At 36.8% G+C, this 24,895-nt stretch overlaps 1 protein-coding gene, 1 non-coding gene and 1 pseudogene across 6 annotated transcripts; 2 read left to right on the forward strand and 1 right to left on the reverse strand.

Annotated features, from left to right (window-relative positions):
• Nucleotides 1-3,888: 3,888 nt before the first annotated feature.
• Nucleotides 3,889-7,377, forward strand: LOC127114234 (FT-interacting protein 4-like; annotated as a pseudogene).
• Nucleotides 7,378-7,599: 222 nt separating this feature from the next.
• TRNAG-UCC (transfer RNA glycine (anticodon UCC)) lies at nt 7,600-7,671 on the reverse strand. The gene has a single exon. It is a non-coding gene; the product is annotated as a tRNA-Gly (tRNA).
• A 15,492-nt stretch (nt 7,672-23,163) lies between these two features.
• On the forward strand, nt 23,164-23,941 carry LOC127114232 (abscisic acid and environmental stress-inducible protein). Of its 5 annotated transcripts, none has more exons than XM_051046554.1 (3): nt 23,164-23,336; nt 23,423-23,536; nt 23,618-23,941. In XM_051046554.1, the coding sequence occupies exons 1-3, from the start codon at nt 23,225-23,227 to the stop codon at nt 23,779-23,781; spliced, it is 390 nt and encodes a 129-aa protein (XP_050902511.1). In that variant the 5' UTR covers nt 23,164-23,224; the 3' UTR covers nt 23,782-23,941. The 5 variants fall into 5 exon arrangements, with proteins under 5 accessions (XP_050902511.1, XP_050902509.1, XP_050902512.1 ...); XM_051046552.1 differs by having other exon boundaries at nt 23,423-23,533; nt 23,576-23,941; XM_051046555.1 differs by having other exon boundaries at nt 23,423-23,533.
• Nucleotides 23,942-24,895: the final 954 nt, after the last annotated feature.

The raw sequence follows: 24,895 nt of genomic DNA on the forward strand, positions 1-24,895 counted from the left end.
AAAAAATCAGAATAATCATCCAAGAATAAAATATAAAATCGATGATCAGATGAGCATAAAATTAGTGATGTCCATAAATCACTGTGTAAAATATCAAAATGCATTAATTAAGATTTTTGGATGAATTAAAAGGCAACTTAGCATGTGTTGCCAAACGGTTAGCTGACAAATTTCGGCCAAAGAGGGTATAGCATGGTCGATTAAGAAGTCCGCCAGAACATGAGGTCGACGAAGGAATTGGACAATCCAGGGTCGACAGTAAAAGGGCCAGTCGAAGTCGAAGGATATCTCCACGGTGAGGAGTGATTGTGGGTGACCGAAACGTGGGTAGTTTTATTAGTATTTAAGCAAGTATTATGGATCATTTCACGGGTGAAAATTTTAGTATTTGCAGTAGTAGTACACTTGAAGTACCAAAGCCTTTACGAGAAAAGAGTTATCTCCCTACGAAAAATGTACTTCTGCTTCCACTACTTATATTTATCAGTCATTTAACTTATCAAATTGTCTTTACCTTGTTGTTTTTACTTCTACCATCCTTTTGTTTGCTTTCTATTTGCATTTACTTTACTATGTTTTAAATTCACTAAGAGTTGTGTCCACTCCCTGTTGAACATTCCAAAGACTTTTCCTACTAAACCACCATACACTCAACACTAAGTCTAGGACTTTGTAGCCGATCCTGCAAGTAACCCTCTCATAGGAAGGCTAGAGATTGTTGGCGAAAAGCACAAATACACAAAAGTTATAAATTGTCTTAGTATTCAAATGTTCACTACTGATGAACTTATTTTTATGAAGAGACTGTAAAATAGAAGGACCAGGATGGCCGACACGATTGTGCTAGAGACTGGAAGCAAGACCAGTAAAGTGAGAGGGAGAGGTGACCAGATAGAGATCGCCAAAGCTATTACATCTCATGAGAGAAATCCCCGTCTAAAAGTCAAATATAGAGAAACCAAATGGATCAAAGGAAACAAAAACATTATTGTCAGTAGTGAGTTGTCGCACTGAAATCAAATTTTTAATAATTTGTGGTGTGTGTAAAACATGGTTAAGGTTTAAGGGTTTGTGTTTGTGAAAATTAGGTAAAGTTGTGTGACCATACCCTTGAATTGAAATACCTTGTCCACTTCCAACAATAAGTTTCTGATTTAAATGACTCAAATTAGAATAAGACGAGAGATTATCTTGTGATGCTGCTATATGGGATGGAGTTCCGGTGTCCATGTACCACGTGCTGTCTGGAGGATTGAGGGACATGGTATGCATAGCAACGACAATGTCAATAGAGATGGGGAAGCTGTGGCGGGTGAGCCTGAGGGCGTTAACCTATGATGCTTGGTTGCTTCGAAGGTTCGGTGGGGTGAGTCTAATGAGATGTAAGGTAAGGACAATGAGGTACACCCCAAAGAGTTGGGTTCTACCCTAAGGAGACCATGGTGGATATTGATGCCATGATTGAGAGGGCCAATGGGGAGATGTTGTTAAGGGACCATCAAAGCATGAACCACCATCGAGTCTACACTCCCTGCTGCGATTCTGATTGTCGCGGTTGTGGTCGGATCCAGAGAGGTTATTCTAATGACAATTGAAGTTCTGTTGAGAGGAGTCATTGGAGTTGCGTTGAGCAGCAGTATGCAAGGCACTGTGAGAACTAGTGTTGTGCATTTTTGCCAGACCGGATTCCTCTAAGGTGAGCATGGAGTGAGCCTGAAATAATGATGGCAATAAATTGCTTTGGTGGATTAGGGTAGAAACCCTAAAGTACGGATCAAAAAGACGAAACATTTGTTGAAGGACTAAACAGTGATTGCAAATAGATGCTCCAATGTTCTTTAACTGGTCAAAAAGCAGAGACATTAGAAAAATCTCAATGCGGGTGGATGAGAAGTCCTGCTCAAGAGCAGCATCACATGAGTTTTGATTGTCCTAAAAAATATCAGCTAAACACTGCCTGATAGCCATGGCGGTGGATCCCTTTTCCAAAATAGTGGTAAGGAGATCAAGAGAGACAATGGAATAAATCCATTGGAGTATTGTGGAATCAATGGTTGTCCATATTTCAAAATCAACATCAGTGGAGGCAAGTTTTTCTTTTCCTAGTTGCAGAATGATGTGATGAACCACTTTGTGAGGACGATTGTGAACTTCAAACAATTCAACCCACAAGCTGTAGTGATCCTTCTCCATCTCTAGCACAAAGGGAATGTTGTTTTTGATGTTAGTGACAACAAGGTTTGGATGGAACTTTTGTCTATTCGAAGAGAATGGTGACTTGGTGGGATTGTCAACCTTGGAAGAAGCATGCTTGGACTGATCACCGGAAGAGGAAGAAATGATGATTAACAGAGAGACGCGACGCGATGAGAGAGAAGGAGGTGCTGCAGTTGCTGAACGTGACAGTGGGTGGCGCGACTGACGGTGACGCGGAGGAGGTCTCGTGTTGAAGAGACAACTGTGCGGTAAGTATAGGAACAAGGAATGGTCAATACAAGGGTTCGAAAACTTTTAGGATTTTTTTTTGATTGAGATACTTCTGATACCATGAAGAAAATAAATCTGCGAATTTCATTGATAGTGATCAAGAGTATATATATATATATATATATATATATATATATATATATATATATATATATATATATATATATATATATATATATATATATATATATATATATATATATATATATATCCTTAAATTATTTTCAAATTAACGGAAGGTGTAAAATCAATGTATTTAAATTAAATTCAACTTTTCCCTAGCAAACACACCCATTTGAAACAAAGATTGCCCTTTCTCTACTGAAAGTCTCATCGGCACGAGGCTAATAAGTATTGTTCATTCTCACCATTTGTTATTAGCATATTAATATATGCAGATTTTGTAAAAATGATGTTTAGAATGATAGAGCTTCATTGTGGTTGATTTCATTTGATCATTGTTGTTTTCAAGGACGAAGTTAGAGATTTTAAATTGTGGGGACGACATATAATTTATAAATTAGTAGTGTAATATATGCAATTTATTTTTTAAAAGAAAAATTATACATCATTTTTTTTATCTTTTATGATATTTAATTTTAAAAAAGTATTTAATAATTTTCTTAATTTTTATTTGTGTAGTTTCTCAATTTATTATTAACAAAATTATATAATTATTTTTATATATAAATAATTAATGTAAAATAAGTAATTATCTCTAATATTTTGTGATGGTATCTTAGTGTTAAAATAAAATAAAAAATTATTTTTAAAAGTTTTACTAAAAAATATTTTAAAATTAAACACAATTAATTTGACTTTATTTTAATTTTAAAATAGATTTTTAAAATAAATAAATAAATAAATGCCCCCTCTCACACACCTAGCTCCCTCATGTTGTTATTTACTTGATTAGTTGTTGATTTGCTCAAAAGTGAGGATTGTTGTGTAGGTTTTAAATAATTGCGTTGAGATTATTTAAAGATTTGCGTGATTTCGATAATTATAATTAATTCAATAGTTATAATTAATATTAGTGCATCTATTATTTTTTTATATAATTTACTGATATATTTTAGACATTTATTTTAAAGTTAATTTTTAAAAATCTATTTAATATAATTCAATTGAAGTTAATTTCTAAAAATATCTATTTAATATAATTCGATTGAATGCATATGTTTGAACATATTTTATATCCTGAATATTAATCTCTTACAATTTTTATTTACTTAAAAGATTAGCTAAGGCAAAAGTTGAATATATAATTTCCATATTTGGTTCATTAACAATTATGATATTCTTTTTATATTAAACACAAGCCTAAATTCATGAAACTAAATTACTTTTTTCTATATGTTTAGAATACAAAATTGGAAAATTAATTTATATATATAAATTAAAAACTCAAACTCTTTTAGTAACTTTTCCCTCGTAAACGCACCAATCTGAAACAAACTTTGCCCTTTCTCCGTTCAACTTCATCGTTCCGTTGGTTCACCGTCGGTGGTTCCGGCGGCGTAAGTCTCGTCGGCGCGGCGGTAGTAAGTATTGTTCATCCTCGCCCTCTGTTATTAGCCTATTAATAGATGCAAATTTTGTCAAAAATATGTTTAGAATGATAGAATTTCATTGTTGTTGATTTCATATGCTCATTGTTGTTGTTTACTTGATTACTTCTTGATATGCTCAAAATTAGGATTGTTGTTAACGCGGTCGTGTTTAGGGCTGTTCATGGTACAAATCAATGAGAAAACTAAACCGAATCAAATCATAGTAAAAGTTGACTTCAACTGAACCGAACCGTTTCAATTTACTCAGAACCGAAGCGAACAAAAATTATTGGTTTGGTATACAGTTTAGAAATTCCGAACCTTACTGAACAGTTAAAAAACAATTTTTTTCAAATCGAACAATTTATTAAAAATCAAACCATTAAATTATTTTTCAAATTAAAAAAAAAATTAAAACTTTTTTAGCATTTTCATTTTCTGTTTTGTTTCGGTTTCAGTTTCGGTTTTAGTTTCAGTTCGAATCTAGAACCATTTTGTGCAATATGGTTTGGTTCACTAACCAGACATAAGATTGCAGTCACATAAAGACTTTCGTGATTCGACGGTTCGGTTATTTTAACTTCAGTTTGATTCGACGGTTTGGTTCAGTTCATGGTTTGGTTCAGTTCATGACTGCGACAGTTCATGGTTATAATAAGATTGCAGTCACATAAAGACTTTCGTGATTTTGGTCGGTATAGGTATTGTGATACTGATTGCCTTCGTCGCGGTGTGAATTAACCACAATTTCTTTTTCATCATAAAATAACAATATTGGTATTGGCACTTTCTGATTCCGTTTTGTCGCAGCCGTTTTTCGCGGAAACGGACCATTTTATAAAGCCTTTCCCATATAGATGATGGTGTATATTTTTGTGATTATCAAGGTTTTTTTGGGATGATTACTACACTAATTTAATTTTAATACTTCCTTATCTTATATTTGCAGCTGCTATTACCAAACATGGCAAATGAAAAAGTGGATTTTAGTTTGAAGGTCATTTCTCCCAACATTGGAGCCAATAACATTACAGGCAATGGGGGAATCACAACTGAGACTGACCTTGTTGAAATCAATCTCTTTTTATTTGTAAAAATTGTCAGAGCCAGAAATTTGTTTGTGCATTATGGCCATTACAATTTTGCTCCTTATGTGGAAGTGAAGGCTGGGGATTTTCATGGGATAACTTTGTGCTTCGGAGGCAATTCAGATCCAGAATGGAACCAAGTCTTTGCCCTTGACCAAGATAAAGTTGAAACCAAAGAGATGACAAGCGTTGAGATTGTTGTGAAGGATGATGCTCTTAGGCAGCATGGATACATGGGTAGGATTTCATTGGATATTTCCGATATTTCTACAAGGTTTCCAACTGATAGTGCTCTAGCACCACAGTGGCATGTACTAGAGGATCAATGCGGGAGACGCGGTATGGGGGAGCTTATGATGTCTTGTTGGATAGGAACTCAAGCTGATGAATCATTTCATGAAGCTTGGCATTTACAAGTAGGTGTTGTGCAAATTGGTTCTCACAATATTGTTACTACTTGCTCAAGGATTTATATTATGCCTAGGATTTGGTGTCTTAGATTTAATTTGATTCAAGTTGAGGGGCTTATGCTTGAAGCTGATGATGACCCATCTGAAAGCTCTGACATTTTCATCCATGCTACTTTGGGGAATTGGACTTTCAATACCAAGTTGGCGAAAAGCAACAATGGAGACGCAATATGGAATGAAAAAGATATTTTATTTGCTGTGGCTGAGCCATTAAATCAGATATTGTTTTTAAGTGTGGAGCAAGGAACATTCACAAGGCACAAGAGGTTAGGGAAATGTGGATTTCCTGTGAAGAATGCAGCCATGATATTTGATGGTTCCGCCCCGTCTACGAAAACCATTGATGTTATACAGAACAATGAGTTTGTCGGTAAGCTTAGTCTGAGGATCTGTTTGGACGGCGGGTATCATATGTTTGACGAAGATCCACGGTACAGTAGTGATGTGAATCCAACCTGTGATTCATTATGGAGACCAACCGTCGGAGTTTTTGAGTTGGGGATATTGAATGCTACAGGGCTTCCAGCGATGAAACCACACGGTCGCACCGATGCCTATTGTGTAGCTAAATATGGCTCGAAATGGGTACGGTCGAGAACCGTTGTTAATAGTCTTTCTCCTAAATGGAATGAGCAATACTCTTGTGTGTCTATGATCCATGTACATTTGTCACAATTTCTGTGTTTGATAATAGTCAATTACATGATGGAAATATAGCTACAGAAGCAATGGATATAAGGATAGGGAGAGTGAGAATCTCTCTATCAGAAATGGAAACCGGTAGAATTTACATCTATTCTTATCCTCTTGTTGAACTTCAACCTTCTGGGCTGAAGAAGATGGGGGAACTTCAATTGGCTTTCAAGTTTACTTGCTCTGATATGCTTAATGTGTATAAAATGTACACATTACCAATGCTTCCCGCACAACATACGTCTGATCCGCTGTCTCCAATTCAGTTCTATGAGTTAAGGAAACAGACTATCATGCTTGTGTCATCACATATGAGCAAAGCTGAACCACCATTGAGAAGAGAGGTTGTTGATTATATGCTAGATTCACGCGAAGTTGTGTGGAGTATGAGAAGATGTAGAGCTGATTTTGAAAGGATTAACGCCTTCGTAAGTTGGTTTGTTGGTATCTATACTCAATTTGACGAGATACGCAAGTGGAAAAATCCTATTTTAACAATTATAATTTGCCTGGTTCTTTATATTTTGATTATCCACCCTCAACATTTATTGCCAGCAATGTTTTCATGTCTTATCCTGCATACACTGCTGCAGCTTCGAAAGAAGCCAAAAACACTATCTCATGTAAATTTGCATTTGTCTCATGTTCATACATCAAGTGTAGATGAACTGGAAGAAGAGTTTGATCCAATGCCGTCGAAATTCAATGATGTCATTTTGAGGCATAGATATGATCGATTAAGAGTAGCTGCTGGGAGATACGTAACGCAGATGGGCGAGTTTGCCATGAGAGTTGAGAGACTGCAGTCTCTTTTGAGTTGGCACGATTCATTAGCTACAATGTTTATCATGATTTTGTGTCTGATAGCTGGAATTGTGACTTTGGCTGTTCCTTTCAAAGCTATTGTCTTTGTTTGGTTGCTACATTTGCTAAGGCACCCAATATTACTGTCACCCTTTCCTCCCTTTTATGAAAATTGGCTTAGAAGGATGCCTTCAAAATTAGATAGCATGATATGAAAGTGCAACTCTGGTTCTTTTTTATTAGGAATTAGGAAACATTGATGTAGATGTAATTTGCTTAGTTATTTGTTTTTAGTGATTAATATTTTATTTACTTTTATCATCTCACTTATAAAAATTCATATTTTGGATATCATGTATCGAGGTTTTTTACTTGTGCAAATAATCTCTGCTATTTAACTTGATTATGTTTTTTCAGAAAACAAAAACAATGCCGAAATTGTACCATAGCTTTCAAAGCCACGTGACCACCTAGATTTGTATACAGGAAGTGAGTGTTGCAAAATGCGTTTGCCGGGAGTCGAACCCGGGTCTATTGCTTGGAAGGCAATTATCCTAACCGTTGGACTACAAACGCTACTTGATGTGCGCTCTCCTTTAACTTTCTTCACATTAGTTTTATTTCAAAGGCCAAACAACTTCACTTATACGTTAGACATGCCAAGTTATAAAATATCATAGGTAATACTATTATTCTTTTCAGTTAAGGATATTATTACAAGTCTAAATTTTGGACAAAATTAATATTATTATCATCGTTAGTTACTTAGTTATTTCATTCCTATTATTATGGTCACTGCATTAATTTTGAAGAGTTAGTTATTCGACAGAAGTATAATAAAATATATATATATGTAATTGAATGATCAAATTTGTAAGAGTTTTAATTCTTTAGATTTCAGTGTCAAATTTTTGCCGTTGGACTCTCTTTTTATTGGTGTAAGCTCATGTGGTGAATAATTTTGGTATTTATATTGAATTATTTATTAATAATAAAAAATATTTATTTATTATGTTTATTTTTTAAAATAATAAAATTCTTAGAATAATTAGTCCGTTTATTGAAATGGTAATTATGACTTAATCATAAAATCCTATTAAATATAATGACATTATTCTCTATAGTGAGCTTTATTGTGAAGTGTGATGACATTAAATTATTAAGATTATTATGTGGATAAACTGATGATCAGACCTCATGGATCATAGATAAAGAATTATCAAGTCTTAACATAGGTATGAGTATTAATAGTAACATTTATATCATATTGACCCGCTTTGAGAATACTACATAAAATGCTATGTGAAAGGGTCATAAGTTATTCTCATGGTGATAATCGTGTATACCATCATTCGACCTGAAATCACTATGGACCCTAGATGTGGAGTCGAATACTTTATTGTTGATCAAACATTATCCGTAACTGAATAATCATAAAGACAATTGATGGATACTCCAGAAATCATGCTGAGGGGACATAAGTGATTCAGATTGAATTTGTCAATCCTGCGTAACAAGATAAATGTTTAAAGATCCAATGTTGAATTGTACAAGGGTGACACAGTCTATGCCTTATGTTCAATATAAACATGAGGGTAAAAAGGTAATTATACACAATAATATTATTACGATTTTTTTTTGCCAGATCACATGACATTTTCGTGACTTTGATAGCAATGATGTGTTGTGATAACGTGAAAATACGTCGTATATTTGCATTGATTTACACTCAAAAATCGTACCACTTTCATTTATATTCCGATTATTCCGCAAGTGTTCGAGTTATTTTTGCAGGTATTTCAATTCCCATGCTTAAATGAGTAAAGTATAGAAAAGGAAGGAAAAGAAGAAAAAACAGAAGAGAAAACAGTAGACAAGCAGAGAAGCAGAAAAGCATTAGAAAATCAACTAGACTAAGTAAAAAACCCTCGTATCTAGCTGATTATTATTGCAACCTTCTCAAAAGTGCCCCATTACCTATGTGAATCCATATACTATACCATTTCCTCTCTCTTTTGTCCTTTCCTAGGATAACTGTAACACAACTTACAATAACTTTTGCCTCTCTCTTTCCTTCACTCTTGAACCCACCACCTTTTCCTAAGATAGTAACCATTCTTGCCAGCTCCAAGCCATGAAATCTGAACTTCAAGCCCTTGAGCATGTAACCCCTTCTACCCACACGACATATTTAAATAGATTATCAGAGTACAACATGTAGAAGAGTTTACATTTCCTTACAACATAACAAATTTCGCATCACAACATAAAACATATTATTTATTTGATTTAAAACTTCGCAGCGGACAACAACATAATTATTATAATAATGTGTCAACATGATCTCAACAAAACATCTCAACAATTATTCATCATAAACAACATAAATAAAATAATTTGGCTATCGAATCCCATAATCCCCGGTGTCACATGACCAGAGCATTTGACTCGACTCTGTAGAATAACTCTACACTTATTCCTCGAACCTCAACAACAGCTACTCCTCTTTATCTGCACATTGCTCATCATAGATGAACATAAACACATGCAGAAGGGGTGAGAATTACATTATTAAATAATAATATAACGACAGAAATATAAACATAAATATATTTCACATATGCCAACACAGCTCATCATAATCATCATAATCAACATACTCATGAACATCAACAAAACAACATATCAAATGCAATGCACACACCCATGCATGACTCAACACGACTCGGTATACCCATTTTGTGACCACTACAGGATCACCACTCCCAGATTCATCACCATAGAATCCGGATTCCCCGCAAGGAACCAAGCCTCTCAACAAGCCCGGAGTCAACAACATCATTGGAACTCAGTCCGTTCATCACTAGGCATCGGCCTTTCATGAATGCATGCACACCAAACATGCATCATAATCAACATCGCAACAACCACATCATATGATCATGTTATCTTTATCATTAATAGCATGACATACAACTCAACAAAACAACAACAACATTACATCTTAACACATGGATTCATCACAATCAACCACAATAGGCCAAATCACAATTTCAACATAAAAATTAGTCATTTTTCAATACTGGAACAGTGTTAACCGGTTAACACCATGCGTTAACCGGTTAACGCAGGACAACAATACCTCCCCAGGCAAAACGCAACAGTGTTAACCGGTTAACGCTATAGGTTAACCGGTTAACGCAGGCAAAAATCAACATTTTCACAACACATAACAGTGTTAACCGGTTAACACCCTGGGTTAACCGGTTAACGCAGACAAAACAGCAGTTCCTGCGCTAACACAAGGCAGAATGCAGACTTCTCCGCATTTTCCGCCGTCGGAGGACTTCCGGACCTCCGATTCAACTTCCGTAAAAGGCTACGCGTTCGGGAAAACGCGACTCACACAACTACGGATTCAATTTCAGCTTAATTCGACTTATTCATCATAGTACTAAACGACGGTAAACCCCAACTTCCCCAATCTCCCTAAAATTCCCAAAAATCAATCAACGATCTAACATACATCATGAAATTGCTCGCATATTATCATTTAATAAGGTTCAGACCCCTTACCTGAGATAATTCGGCAACTCAACGCTTCAGCTTTTCCGCTCTTCAGCCTTTGCTCTACAGCTTCTCCCTTCTCTGCAGCTTCTCAACTTCCACGTAAAACTCTTCTGTTCCAAATGAGAAACTTTTTCTCTTATCCCAACTTATATATTTTCCAATGATTATTATTCCAAATAATAATAATAATAATAATAATAATAATCCAATAATTCCATTTTATTTAATTAAATTAATAAAATAATATTATTAACTTAATAAAATAATTCTCTTATTTTATTCGGGTGTTACAACTCTCCCCCACTAAAAGAGTTTTCGTCCTCGAAAACATACCTCAAGCAAATAGAGTCGGATACGACTCCTTCATCTGATCTTCACGCTCCCAAGTCAAGCTCTCACCAGCTGGACCTCCCCAAACAACTTTCACTAGAGCAATCTTCTTACCCTCAGGGTCTTCTCTTCTCGGTCATCTATCCGAATTGGCAACACCTCAACGGTCAAATTATCCCTCACCTGGATATCATCCAACTGAACAACATGCGAAGGATCCGCAATATATTTTCTCAACTGAGATACATGAAACACATCATGCAGATTAGAAAGCGACGGCGGTAAAGCTATCCGATACGCCACTTCCCCAACTCTCTTCAAAATCTGATACGGACCCACAAACCTCGGAGTAAGCTTTTTAGACTTTAAAGCTCTTCCCACACCTGTCGTCGGAGTAACTCTCAAGAACACATGATCTCCCCTTTGAACTCAAGTGCCTTTCTCCTATTATCATGGTAACTCTTCTGACGACTCTGAGAAATCTTCATTTTCTCCTGAATCATCTTAACCTTTTCAGTCGTCTGCTGCACAATCTCAGGTCCGAGTACAACACTCTCACCTGATTCATACCAACACAATGGAGTTCTACACCTCCTACCATACAATGCTTCATATGGAGCCATACCGATACTAGCATGAAAACTATTATTATAAGTAAACTCCACCAACGGCAAATAACTATCCCAAGAACCACTCTGCTCCAACACAAGCTCTCAACAAATCCTCCAAGGATTGGATAGTTCTCTCAGTCTGACCATCAGTCTGAGGATGATAAGCTGAACTCAACCTCAACTTAGTCCCCAACGCTTTCTGCAAACTTTCCCAAAATCTAGAAGTAAATCTGGGATCTCTATCAGACACAATATTGGATGGAATACCATGCAGCCTCACTATCTCCTCAATATACAACTCTGCCAACTTCTCTAAAGAGTGATTAATCTTCATCGGCAAGAAATGCGCCGACTTAGTCAATCGATCCACAATCACCCAAGTAGAATCATTACCTTTCACCGTCCTCGGCAATCCCGTCACAAAATCCATGGAAATGCTATCCCACTTCCATTCAGGAATCTTCAAAGGTTGCATCATACCTGCCGGTTTCTGATGTTCAATCTTTGACTTCTGACAAGTCAAACAGGCATACACAAACTTAGCAACATCTCTTTTCATACCCGCCCACCAAAACAACTTCTTCAAATCTTGATACATTTTAGTTGCACCTGGATGGATACTCAATCCACTCCTATGGCCCTCTTCAAGAATACTCTTTTTCAATTCAGACACCTCAGGAACACAAACTCTACCTTTAAATCGCAGGATGCCATTCTCATCAATCTCAAAATTACCACCATTACCCTGGTTAACCATAGTAATATGATCCACTAGAGCGACATCAACTTGCTGACCATTCCGAATATCTTCCAGAATTCCACTAGTCAACTTCAGCATACCCAACCTTACACTATCAGCGGAGACTTCACAACCCAAACTCATATCACGGAACTGTTCAATTAACTCAAGTTCCCGAACCATCATCATAGACATATGTAGAGACTTTCTACTCAGCGCATCTGCAACTACATTAGCCTTACCGGGATGATAACTCAATTCAAAGTCAAAATCCTTCAGTAATTCTAACCATCTTCTCTGCCTCATATTTAACTCTTTCTGATCAAACAGATACTTCAGACTCTTGTGATCACTGAACACCTCGAATCTGGAACCATACAGATAATGCCTCCACATTTTCAACACAAATACAACAGCTGCAAGTTCTAGATCATGCGTAGGATAATTCCTCTCATGAACTCTCAACTGTCTAGAAGCATAAGCTACAACTTTACCATTCTGCATCAAAACACCACCAAGACCCATCAAAGAAGCATCACAATAAACAACGAAGGACTCACCAGGATTAGGCAGAATCAACACTGGAGCACTGGTCAACCGCCTCTTCAGCTCAACAAAACTCGCTTCACAAGCTGCATCCCACACATACACTTGACCCTTCTTAGTCAACTGCGTCAACGACAATGCCAACTTAGAGAAGCCCTCAATAAATCTGCGGTAATAACCAGCTAACCCCAGAAAACTGCGTATCTCAGTAGCAGACTTCGGAGTCTCCCACTGTAATACAGCATCCACTTTAGCAGGATCAACAGAAATCCCACCACTCGAAATCACATGGCCAAGGAAACTCACTTCCTTCAACCAGAACTCACATTTAGATAACTTTGCATATAATTTCTTTTCTCTTAACACTTGTAAAACAATTCTCAGATGTCCTGCATGCTCTTCTTCCGTCTTAGAATATATCAATATATCATCTATGAACACCACAACAAAATTATCAAGGTACGGATGAAATATACGATTCATATATTCCATAAACACACCTGGAGCATTAGACACACCGAACGGCATCACAGTGTATTCATAATGACCATACCTCGTACGGAAAGCAGTCTTCGCAATATCATCTGACTTCACTCGGATCTGATGATAACCCGACCGCAAATCAATCTTACTGAAAACATGAGCTCCAATCAACTGGTCCATCAAATCATCAATCCTCGGCAATGGATACCGATTCTTGATAGTCACCTTATTCAACTGCCGATAATCGACACACAACCTCATCGTACCTTCTTTCTTCTTCACCAACAATACTGGTGCACCCCAAGGAGAAACACTTGGACGCACAAACTTCTTCTCAAGCAATTCTTCAAGTTGCTTCTTCAATTCAACTAATTCAGTTGCCGACATTCTATAAGGAGACATCGACACTGGACTCGTACCTGGTACTAAGTCAATGGCAAATTCGACTTCACGTTCTGGAGGTAAATCGCTTACATCCTCCGGAAACACATCCTGAAATTCACAGACAACAGGCAATTCTATACTCACCACTTTCTTATCCGCTTGCAGAGACGCAAATAAAGCGAATATCTGAGCTTCCTCTTTCACAAAATCCCCCACCTGCCTAGCAGATAGAAATCTTGCCTCATCATTCTCACCAACTTCAGAAAACCGCACCGTCTTCCTATAGCAGTTGATAAACACGCCATAGAATTCTAGCCAATTCATTCCCAGAATAATATCGATTTGGCGCAAGGGTAAGCACACCAAATCAACCACGAACTCTCTCTCAAAGATCGTCAAATGACAACCTCGACAGACAACCGAAGTCTTCACAGAACCATTAGCAGGAGTATCTATCACCATACTTCCGCCTAGGGACGACATAATCACACCAATCCTGGTCGCACACTCATACGAAATAAACGAATGAGTAGCACCAGTGTCAACAATAGCAAGCAATTCAACATTATTAATCAAGCAAGTACCTTTAATCAGATTATCTTCTTTAGGAGTTTCAGCCCCACTCAGAGCAAACACCCTACCAGTAGTATGAGCTGCAGTAGCCGCCTTCTTCGGTTTCGAGCACTGCGAACTGATATGACCTTTCTCGCCACAATTAAAACATGTCGGACCAGCATCCTTACATTCCGTAACTCTATGACCAGTCTGACCGCATCGGAAACATCTCAGCACTTTCTTGGTACAGCTATCAGCACGGTGGCCTGGCTCGCCACACTTGAAACATTTACCAGCTAGGGAAGATCCTCCCCCACTTGGCTTCTTCTCATCTACCACTTTCTGCTTACCTTTACCATTCGGAGATGCATAAGGACTACCACGATCCTTATTCTTCTTCTCACTAAGACTTTTGTAATGAGCAGTCCTAGCCTTGCTATCTTCCTCAAATATCCTGCACTTATTAACCAATGTAGGAAACCTACGAATCTCCTGGTAACCAATGCCTTGTTTGATCTCGGGACGCAACCCGTTCTCAAACTTGACACACTTGGATCCCTCAGCATCAGCATTATTATAGTGAGGACAATACTGTACCAGCTCTTCAAACTTCGAAGCGTAGTCAGCAACAGACATGTTACCCTGCTTCAGTTCTAGAAATTCCATCTCCTTCTTACAGCGCACATCAGCAGGAAAATATTTCTCCAGAAAGGCCGTCTTGAACCTTTCCCAAGTCATCCCAGCACCTGGTACTTCAATTCTCTGGCGAGTGTTATCCCACCAGTTTTCAGCCTCTTCAGATAACATATGCGTACCAAACTGCACCTTCTGTGCTTCAGTACACGTCATCACCCGGAAAATCTTCTCTATTTCCTTCAGCCAAATCTGAGCACCATCTGGATCATAGCGCCCTTTGAATGTAGGAGGGTTATTCTTCAGAAACCTTCCCAAATTCTTAAACTCGTCGACCGGCGGATTCTGCTGCGCCTGCATAGCCTGCGCCATAGCAGCCAAAGCCTCAGCAATCGCACGGTCATTTTCTCCAGCCATACTCTGCACAACACAACCACAACCGTTAAATATCGACAGTGTCATTTACACTAATCGACCAACAGGGAAAACTTCACAATATGACTCGACTGGACTGACCATGCTCTGATACCACTAATGTAACACCCTTCTACCCACACGACATATTTAAATAGATTATCAGAGTACAACATGTAGAAGAGTTTACATTTCCTTACAACATAACAAATTTCGCATCACAACATAAAACATATTATTTATTTGATTTAAAACTTCGCAGCGGACAACAACATAATTATTATAATAATGTGTCAACATGATCTCAACAAAACATCTCAACAATTATTCATCATAAACAACATAAATAAAATAATTTGGCTATCGAATCCCATAATCCCCGGTGTCACATGACCAGAGCATTTGACTCGACTCTGTAGAATAACTCTACACTTATTCCTCGAACCTCAACACAGCTACTCCTCTTTATCTGCACATTGCTCATCATAGATGAACATAAACACATGCAGAAGGGGTGAGAATTACATTATTAAATAATAATATAACGACAGAAATATAAACATAAATATATTTCACATATGCCAACACAGCTCATCATAATCATCATAATCAACATACTCATGAACATCAACAAAACAACATATCAAATGCAATGCACACACCCATGCATGACTCAACACGACTCGGTATACCCATTTTGTGACCACTACAGGATCACCACTCCCAGATTCATCACCATAGAATCCGGATTCCCCGCAAGGAACCAAGCCTCTCAACAAGCCCGGAGTCAACAACATCATTGGAACTCAGTCCGTTCATCACTAGGCATCGGCCTTTCATGAATGCATGCACACCAAACATGCATCATAATCAACATCGCAACAACCACATCATATGATCATGTTATCTTTATCATTAATAGCATGACATACAACTCAACAAAACAACAACAACATTACATCTTAACACATGGATTCATCACAATCAACCACAATAGGCCAAATCACAATTTCAACATAAAAATTAGTCATTTTTCAATACTGGAACAGTGTTAACCGGTTAACACCATGCGTTAACCGGTTAACGCAGGACAACAATACCTCCCCAGGCAAAACGCAACAGTGTTAACCGGTTAACGCTATAGGTTAACCGGTTAACGCAGGCAAAAATCAACATTTTCACAACACATAACAGTGTTAACCGGTTAACACCCTGGGTTAACCGGTTAACGCAGACAAAACAGCAGTTCCTGCGCTAACACAAGGCAGAATGCAGACTTCTCCGCATTTTCCGCCGTCGGAGGACTTCCGGACCTCCGATTCAACTTCCGTAAAAGGCTACGCGTTCGGGAAAACGCGACTCACACAACTACGGATTCAATTTCAGCTTAATTCGACTTATTCATCATAGTACTAAACGACGGTAAACCCCAACTTCCCCAATCTCCCTAAAATTCCCAAAAATCAATCAACGATCTAACATACATCATGAAATTGCTCGCATATTATCATTTAATAAGGTTCAGACCCCTTACCTGAGATAATTCGGCAACTCAACGCTTCAGCTTTTCCGCTCTTCAGCCTTTGCTCTACAGCTTCTCCCTTCTCTGCAGCTTCTCAACTTCCACGAAAAACTCTTCTGTTCCAAATGAGAAACTTTTTCTCTTATCCCAACTTATATATTTTCCAATGATTATTATTCCAAATAATAATAATAATAATAATAATAATCCAATAATTCCATTTTATTTAATTAAATTAATAAAATAATATTATTAACTTAATAAAATAATTCTCTTATTTTATTCGGGTGTTACATACCATATGTATGTATGAATGACAGCAATGCCCAATTCTTCGTGTTCAAAAGTTGTTGCATGTCCTCCTTTGCAATTATTTCGGAATGAGCAATTCCGAAAACACCTTCATCCATATCTACACTACGGATGGCGCCGTGCATAATATCTGACTCTTCCACCATTTTCTCAAGACGCATCATAATTTGAGATTTTGTCCCGGACGTCGTTGGAATTTCCTTACTAGCTTTTTTCAACATTCGACTGGGAATCTAAAAATTCATATAAATTAAATCATGACTTTTTATGATGCAACAAAATCGTTGTGTATATAATTCAATGGGTATATATATTTGTACCTCTTTTTTACATTTAGGATTTGTTTTTGTCCCGGACTTCGTCGGAATATCCTTACCAGCTTTTTTCAACATTCGACCGGGAACCTAAAAATTCATATAAATTAAATCATGACTTTTTGTGATACAACAAAATTATTGCGTATATAATTCAATGGGTATATATATTTGTACCTCTTTTTGAGATGCAACCGACTCGATGCGTCTTGAAATCCCTTTACCAACTTTATGTGTGGGTCTTGTAGGAGTCTAACATTACCATGTAATAAGGATTGATTAAATATCATAATTGTAGCTGAATTGAAATGTGAATACTAAATATTCATAATCATTTAGAACATATATACCTCGGCATCTGGGAAAATTAGATCTGACGGCCATCCAACAAAGGATCCGACTGCATCTCGCATCAACGTTGTCTCTGAAACAACGTCAGGTAATGGTAGAAGCGCGTCCGTATCTAATACAAGGTCAACCGAAACTTTCATATATCCCACCGGGAGGAGATTATGGTGAAGTAATTCACCCGAAGTGTTGTGCACTTTTCCCTTGCCAACTATGCGATAAGTTGGTGACGATAGATACAACTGACAAGGTGTAATGCCCTAAACCAATAACAAATATGTTATTGTTAACGTGTATATGTGTCAAGTAAAAAAGTGCTATTTTAATTTCATAATAACATATATAATTACCTCGGGAAATTTCGGTTGACAATTGATACTAGCTCGGTCACTAGTATCTTTTGCCTCGGAATCACGTCTTTCCTCTCTATACCTTGCATTCTCCTTTTGCAGTTCGAGTACTTGTGCTCTTAACTCCGCCAAGGTCTCCATCACCTCTTTGTTGGTTGGATTTTTTGTTTTTGGTTTTTTATAAAATGACGACGGAGTCACACCAAAACCCTTACCCCTCACACGACCGGAATACTCAGGAACATTTAGTACTCGACTAAGTAGGCTCCTGCAATCCTGGACCTCGGTTGGAGGTAAGGTTTGGGATAAAGTCTCCTGAAATATTATTAGAGGAGATTAAAAATGAATTATATGTCTAACAAAATTTTCGATATAATTAAAGAAATAATGTTATATATACTTACACATTCGTCATAAACACTTTGAACCGCTTCAACGACAGTCCCATCCTTCCCAACCCGAGCAGCCTTCCACAATACGTGCTCCGGAAGAGATGTTGCGTCACTTTTCTCCTCGGCTAGCTACACATTGAATCAGATTATAAGATCATCAATTATAACATATTGTGACAATGTATAAGTTCATAGCATTTGAATATACTCACAATTCTTTGTTGTAACCGTGCATATCCCGTACGCCCTTTTTTGTACGGATACGCGGGTTTTGATGCCCTTTTCCGATTTTTGTCGCTTACTTCCTGGATAAAAAAGTTTAAGGCATATCAGAACCAAGTAACTTAACAATTGTATAATACCATAATTAATAGACATTACATGGAATTTTTCGTTTCTTCGTTTGGCGACAAAGTTATCCCATTCTTCGGCTGAAATAATCTCCGCATACTTCATTGGCCGTCCTGCTTCAACAAATTTTCCTTCCTTATCCTTGAGAAATTTGTTGGACAAAAAGGATCGAAATCCTCGGAGTCTTTTTCCGGCCAATTGAATACAATATTTTTGCCGACTTTCATTGATGTGAAAGGATCTCTAAAAAACATACACATGGAGTGTGTTATTATAAGTAATATTATAACAATATATGGTCAACAAATAGTCAACAAAAAAAACATATAACAATATATGGTAAGTACCTGTATCTCGGACCATATTTTTTCTTTGCCAACCTTCAATTCTGGACTTCTCCAATTATCACATGTAATCGGAATATGTTGTCGAACAAGGAAACCAATGTAACTTGCCAACATTGAATCGTTAGGCTCAATTAGTTGGTCTTCAGCACTCCAATGTACTTCGAATTTTTCACCCTTGTCTCTTGCACGAATGATTGACTTCATAACAGTCAATCCTCGTTTGATTTCATTTTTAACATTGTTACGTGATCCACTCGCGTCATGGGTATCGTCTTGGTTACTAGCCATTTTATCTGTAATATAGAAATGATTCAATAAGACCCAAGTAAGACAATGACCATATTCGTGAAGCTACACAAAAAACACATTCATATACCTTCCATTTCTCTCATGTTACAACAATCTAAACTCTCTCTTTTTTTCATCATTATTGAATACAAACTCACACACACCTACTGCATACAAAAGACCAATGCAAACTTATGGTGTTTGGAACATGAACAAACTTGCATCCATAATCATCAAACTTCCATGCACAAGCTCAAACACACTCCAAATGACATCAGTTTTCAATCAGAAATAAAAAACCTTACATAACCATACAACATACAACATTCAGTGATCAAAACCATACACACAAAAATAACAAAAATAGATTTTCAACAAGGTGCTCATGAACACCATATAGTGCTCGTTTGCCCTAAACAACATTAATCAACATAATGCACAAAATGTAAAACTCAGTTTAGAAAATGCCCTAATCAAACACCTGAAAATACAAACTATTGAGAGAAATACCTTCAAGGTGACGGTAACGATGGAGAAGAAAGTGAACAGCGACGGTGGACGCAGATAACTCAGTGAACGTGAACGCAGCAGCAGAAAAAGGCGACGGCGACGACGATGGTGAGGGAGGGAGAACGAACGGAGGACGAGTAATCGCAGTAGAGAGTAATCGCAGTAGAGAGAAAACTCAGTTACGTAAACGAAATAGCATATAGCGAGGGAAAATAAAGAGACATGCAGTACATGTTATAATTTTAATGTTTACTAAAAGGGACCTTAGAGGGCGCTTGTGTAAAAAAAGCGCCCTCTAAAGGGGGCCTAAGAGGGCGCTTCTAAAAGCGCTCTCTAAGGCTTTCTAAAAGCGCCTTATAAATTGGAAATGTACATGGACTTAGAGAGCGCTTTTTTAAAAGCGCCCTCTAAGGGTACCCTTAGAGGGCGCTTTCATAAACGCTCCCTCTATTGGTGTCCCTTCATTTCCTCATTATTTTTTCGCTTCACTTTAGAGGGCGCTTCGTTACAAAAGCGCCCTCTAAAGCTTTCCAAAAGCGCCTTATAAACTGGAAATGTACATGGACTTAGAGAGCGCTTTTTTAAAAGCGCCCTCTAAGGGCCACCTTAGAGGGCGCTTTCATAAACGCACCCTTTATTGGTGTCCCTTCATTTCCTCATTATTTTTTCGCTTCACTTTAGAGGGCGCTTTGTTACAAAAGCGCCCTCTAAAGTGCGCTGTCTATTCCAGTTGTTCGCTCCTTATTTTTTCTCTTCACTTTAGAGTGCGCTTTTGTAATAAAGTGCCCTCTAAGGTGCGCTGTCTATTCCAGTTTTTGGCGTAGTGTGATTATATATTCAAGCATTAGTCCACTTAATCCAAGAAATATTAAACAAATCCTTGACTTATCCCCAAAGAATCTTCCTCTGAGTCTTAATGATCTCCTTCCACGCGTTAATAGGAAACTTCAAGAAAGAGAACTAGAAGATCAGGATAGAATTGATGATTGAGTTAAGGATGATAACACGACCATCTAAACTAACATATGAATTCACGAGTGCAATTTTTAGTAATCCAATTTATAAGAGACTCTCAGGTATACACATAACAAAGGATTCTACCCATAAGAAGATCAATGTAAGTTATAATCTCATTGACAATGAAGAAAATCTTCATCCAAACATAAATAATCCAACTCAACATTAGCACCAATGAGACAATTTTTGGAAAAATTAATACCTAAGCCTAAAACTAGCTTAAAAAACTCGAAGAATATACTTAATAGTCCAAAGAATCTCAACCCATGCCTCTTTCCGAACCAAGGTACCATCTGCATACAGGAGATGAGAAATCAACAACGTCCTACTTTAAACCTAGATAAGTTACCCAAATCCACCGCTTACCTATCCAAATCAATAAGCCCCTCAACCACTAGAAGGAAGAGGAAAGGGGCCAACAGATCGCCTTGCTTAAGGCATATATGAATATTTATCTCTAGGGTGGGGAAATCTTTAACCAAAATAAAAAGATAACTAGAGAAGACACACACACACAAATCGATGTACTCCAACTAAGAGATTCATAAGCCTTTTCAAAATAAAACTTAAAGATAAGACAATCGTTCTTAGTTTTTTTGGCCAAAATAGAAAGCCTAATTAACCACCACCAAATCATCAACCAAAAGACGACTTTTAAGAAAGACAAACTAAATAGGAGATATCAAATTATCCATCACATTTGCAAGCCTTGCTGCTAATACTTTGGTAACAAGTTTGTACTATGAACCAACTATAGAAATAGGTCGAAACTCCCCAAAATGTGAAAGAGAGACGGCTTATGAGATCGAAGTACCTAAGTACGAGTCAAATCTATAGGAAATAAAATTTAGGCTATAGAACTGTTGAAATCTAATCCTTAAGTTGGTCATAAGAAACTACGAGAACCTTTTGAAAAATGAGAAGTTGAAACCATAAGGTCCTGGAAACCCCAAACTATAAAAGGAATAAAGTGATGTCCCCGTAGAATTACACATGATGGAAAGGAGACCTCAATTATTCCTAATTGTTGAAATAAAACTCAAACGGCAGAATGTTGTACCCCAAAGAAAATGAATCACAAATTTAGAAACATAACTAAGTTTTTCTCTTACAAAACAACAAACTAAGCGAGTTTGAAGAGATAAACTATGTCACCTTATTCTTCGTAACAAAGACACCTACCCCACACATTTTAAATGAGATGACCAATATTAAATTGGATTGATGGACAACCTAAATGTCTTAAATAAGACGATCAATATTAAGTTAGATGGATGGATGAACTCCTCTAAGACCATCATCGGTGTAACCCCTAGAACAACCATATAGCGTCGAGCATGGTGAGGGAACAATCCACCACCAGAATCAGGCCGACATCAACGACATTTGCTTTGATCTCATTTGATATCTGCACATCAGAGAATTTCTTCAATTTCACCCATTAGATGGACACCTTTAATAGAACGCTCTAAAATTAAAGTATAAACCATCAATTACTTTCAATTAATCAATAATAAATAAAAACAACTTAAAATTTAGAAACAATACACCGCTCCATAAAAAAGTTTTTTTTTTTATGTTTTGGTTGTTTTGAACCTTCATTTTTTTTAACTACTGTTATGAACAATTATAGTCTATATAACATTTGAATGTACATAAATTGTAAATATCTTATAAGTGTCTTTTCTACATAATTTTAATTTATAAAGTAAACTGTGTAATGAAAATATAGTTGAGAACTTAAAAGCCTAATAACATACACATTTGAGAAAATAAATAACTAAGTAAAGACACATTTGCGAATGCCTTTGAAACTTGGACACACTTAAAATTAAGAAACTACAAAGATTGTTTCTATTTGGATAACAGCTCCACGAGGCAGCACGATATATGAAGTGTTGACTAGAAGTACTGTGATTTCAAAACCGTCACTTTCAGCTAATGGCAAGTAGACAAGATTGAATTAATACATATTAGCTCCATCCCAACTACCGAGTAAAGCTTCCGTATTGATTCATCCTTCCTTCCATTATAAATAGACCACACTTTCTTACTATTATTTTCATCCTTCACTACTAAATATCACATTTCAATTGAGCTTGATTTGAGTATAATGGATTCCAAAATAGCAATTCTCATCCTTGGCCTAATGGCCATGGTTCTTGTTATTTCCTCAGAGGTGTCAGCTAGGGACTTAACTGAGACTTCAACTAATACCAAAGATGGTAAATTATGTTTTTTATTTTATTCTCCAAAATATGAGTACATGTGCTGTTTAAGAATTAAATTCACATATTATTTATATTTGCAGACGTTGTTGAAAAGTCAGATGAATTAAATGATGCCAAATATTACGGTGGAGGTTACAACCATGGTGGCGGCGGAGGTTACAACGGTGGTGGAGGAGGCTACAACCATGGTGGTGGTGGCTACAATGGTGGTGGAGGAGGATACAACCATGGAGGTGGTGGTTACAATGGTGGCGGAGGAGGATACAACCATGGAGGCGGTGGTTACAACGGTGGCGGTGGAGGATACAACCATGGTGGCGGAGGAGGATACAACCATGGAGGCGGTGGTTACAATGGTGGTGGAGGAGGCTACAACCATGGAGGTGGTGGTTATCGTGGTGGAGGTGGACATGGTGGTAGTTTCAACAATGGTAACTGATTATATCATCATGCATGCATGTGTTAAGTGTAATAAATAATGTTGGGTTTTCAACAAAAGAGTAAAGATAAATCACTATGTATATGTGAAGATGAGTTTGATTTCGAGTAAAAGTGGTGAATGTGTTATCATGTGTAATATATCAAATATCATCGTTGTTGTTAGTACTTTGCCTCCTTTTATATAATCCATTCCGCTGATTTGTGTAAGAAAATTCGTCCATGAATTGACGGAACAAGCAAATTTAACATAAAGTGAGACTAAGAAATTGCTTCATGCATTTAAAATCTTAGTAATGAAAAGCGTTGTATAAATCAATGTTCAATGTTCATCGGTAAAATTATGACCATTAGATATGATAACAAAATAACAGCAACATAACGTAAACATCGTATACAGAACAATGTTGGTGTTTGTTCCCCTGCAATGAAGCAATAATTTCCATCATCACAACTCAACCAAAAGATATCTCAAAATTATCATATGTATTATTAAATTTGTAATATACTTAGAGCTTATTAGTTCAATTTATGTCTTACTTCAAAGTTTAATTAAATAATTGCTGGAATAGGTTATAATGGCATTAGTTTAAGATTGCATAAAAACCATTAATTCATAATCACATATAATATGAGCTTTGGTACCAAATGTAATCGGTCAATTATATAAGAGTTGTCATTTTTTTAGATTGATTTACAATTTTGAAAAAATAAGTGAGTGTATCATATAATATACCATATAATATTATATAATATATTATTCCACTCCCGTTCACAACTCTCAATGGCATAAATTATCAAACTGTTACGTTTCTGATTCTTATGATTACAAAGGGGATGTAACTATATAATATATATAACCCTAGTCTCATCAATTATTAACAAAGGGTTAAAGCCCACCTTTTTCCCACACCAATCATGTTTTAGAAACTCGTCATTTAATTAAAAAGATCACTTACCAATAAAATGACTTATTTATGCACTCCGTCAAAATCACGATTAACCCATTTTTCACAAACTAAACAACAATTGACTATAACCACAAAAAGTTAGATAAATTTAACATTCTCCCACTTGCGCAAAATCAATTGGGTAATTTATATTTTTAAAATATA

The sequence above is a fragment of the Lathyrus oleraceus genome, unplaced genomic scaffold (assembly GCF_024323335.1).
Source record: "Lathyrus oleraceus cultivar Zhongwan6 unplaced genomic scaffold, CAAS_Psat_ZW6_1.0 chrUn0443, whole genome shotgun sequence".
NCBI classification, from domain to species: domain Eukaryota; kingdom Viridiplantae; phylum Streptophyta; class Magnoliopsida; order Fabales; family Fabaceae; genus Lathyrus; species Lathyrus oleraceus.

Coding starts and splice junctions, on each gene's coding strand:
- LOC127114232 (XM_051046551.1), top strand. CDS start 23,225: ATGGATTCCAAAATAGCAATTCTCATCCTTGGCCTAATGGCCATGGTT. Junction 23,337..23,422: donor TTCAACTAATACCAAAGATG/GTAAATTATGTT, acceptor TTATATTTGCAG/ACGTTGTTGAAAAGTCAGAT.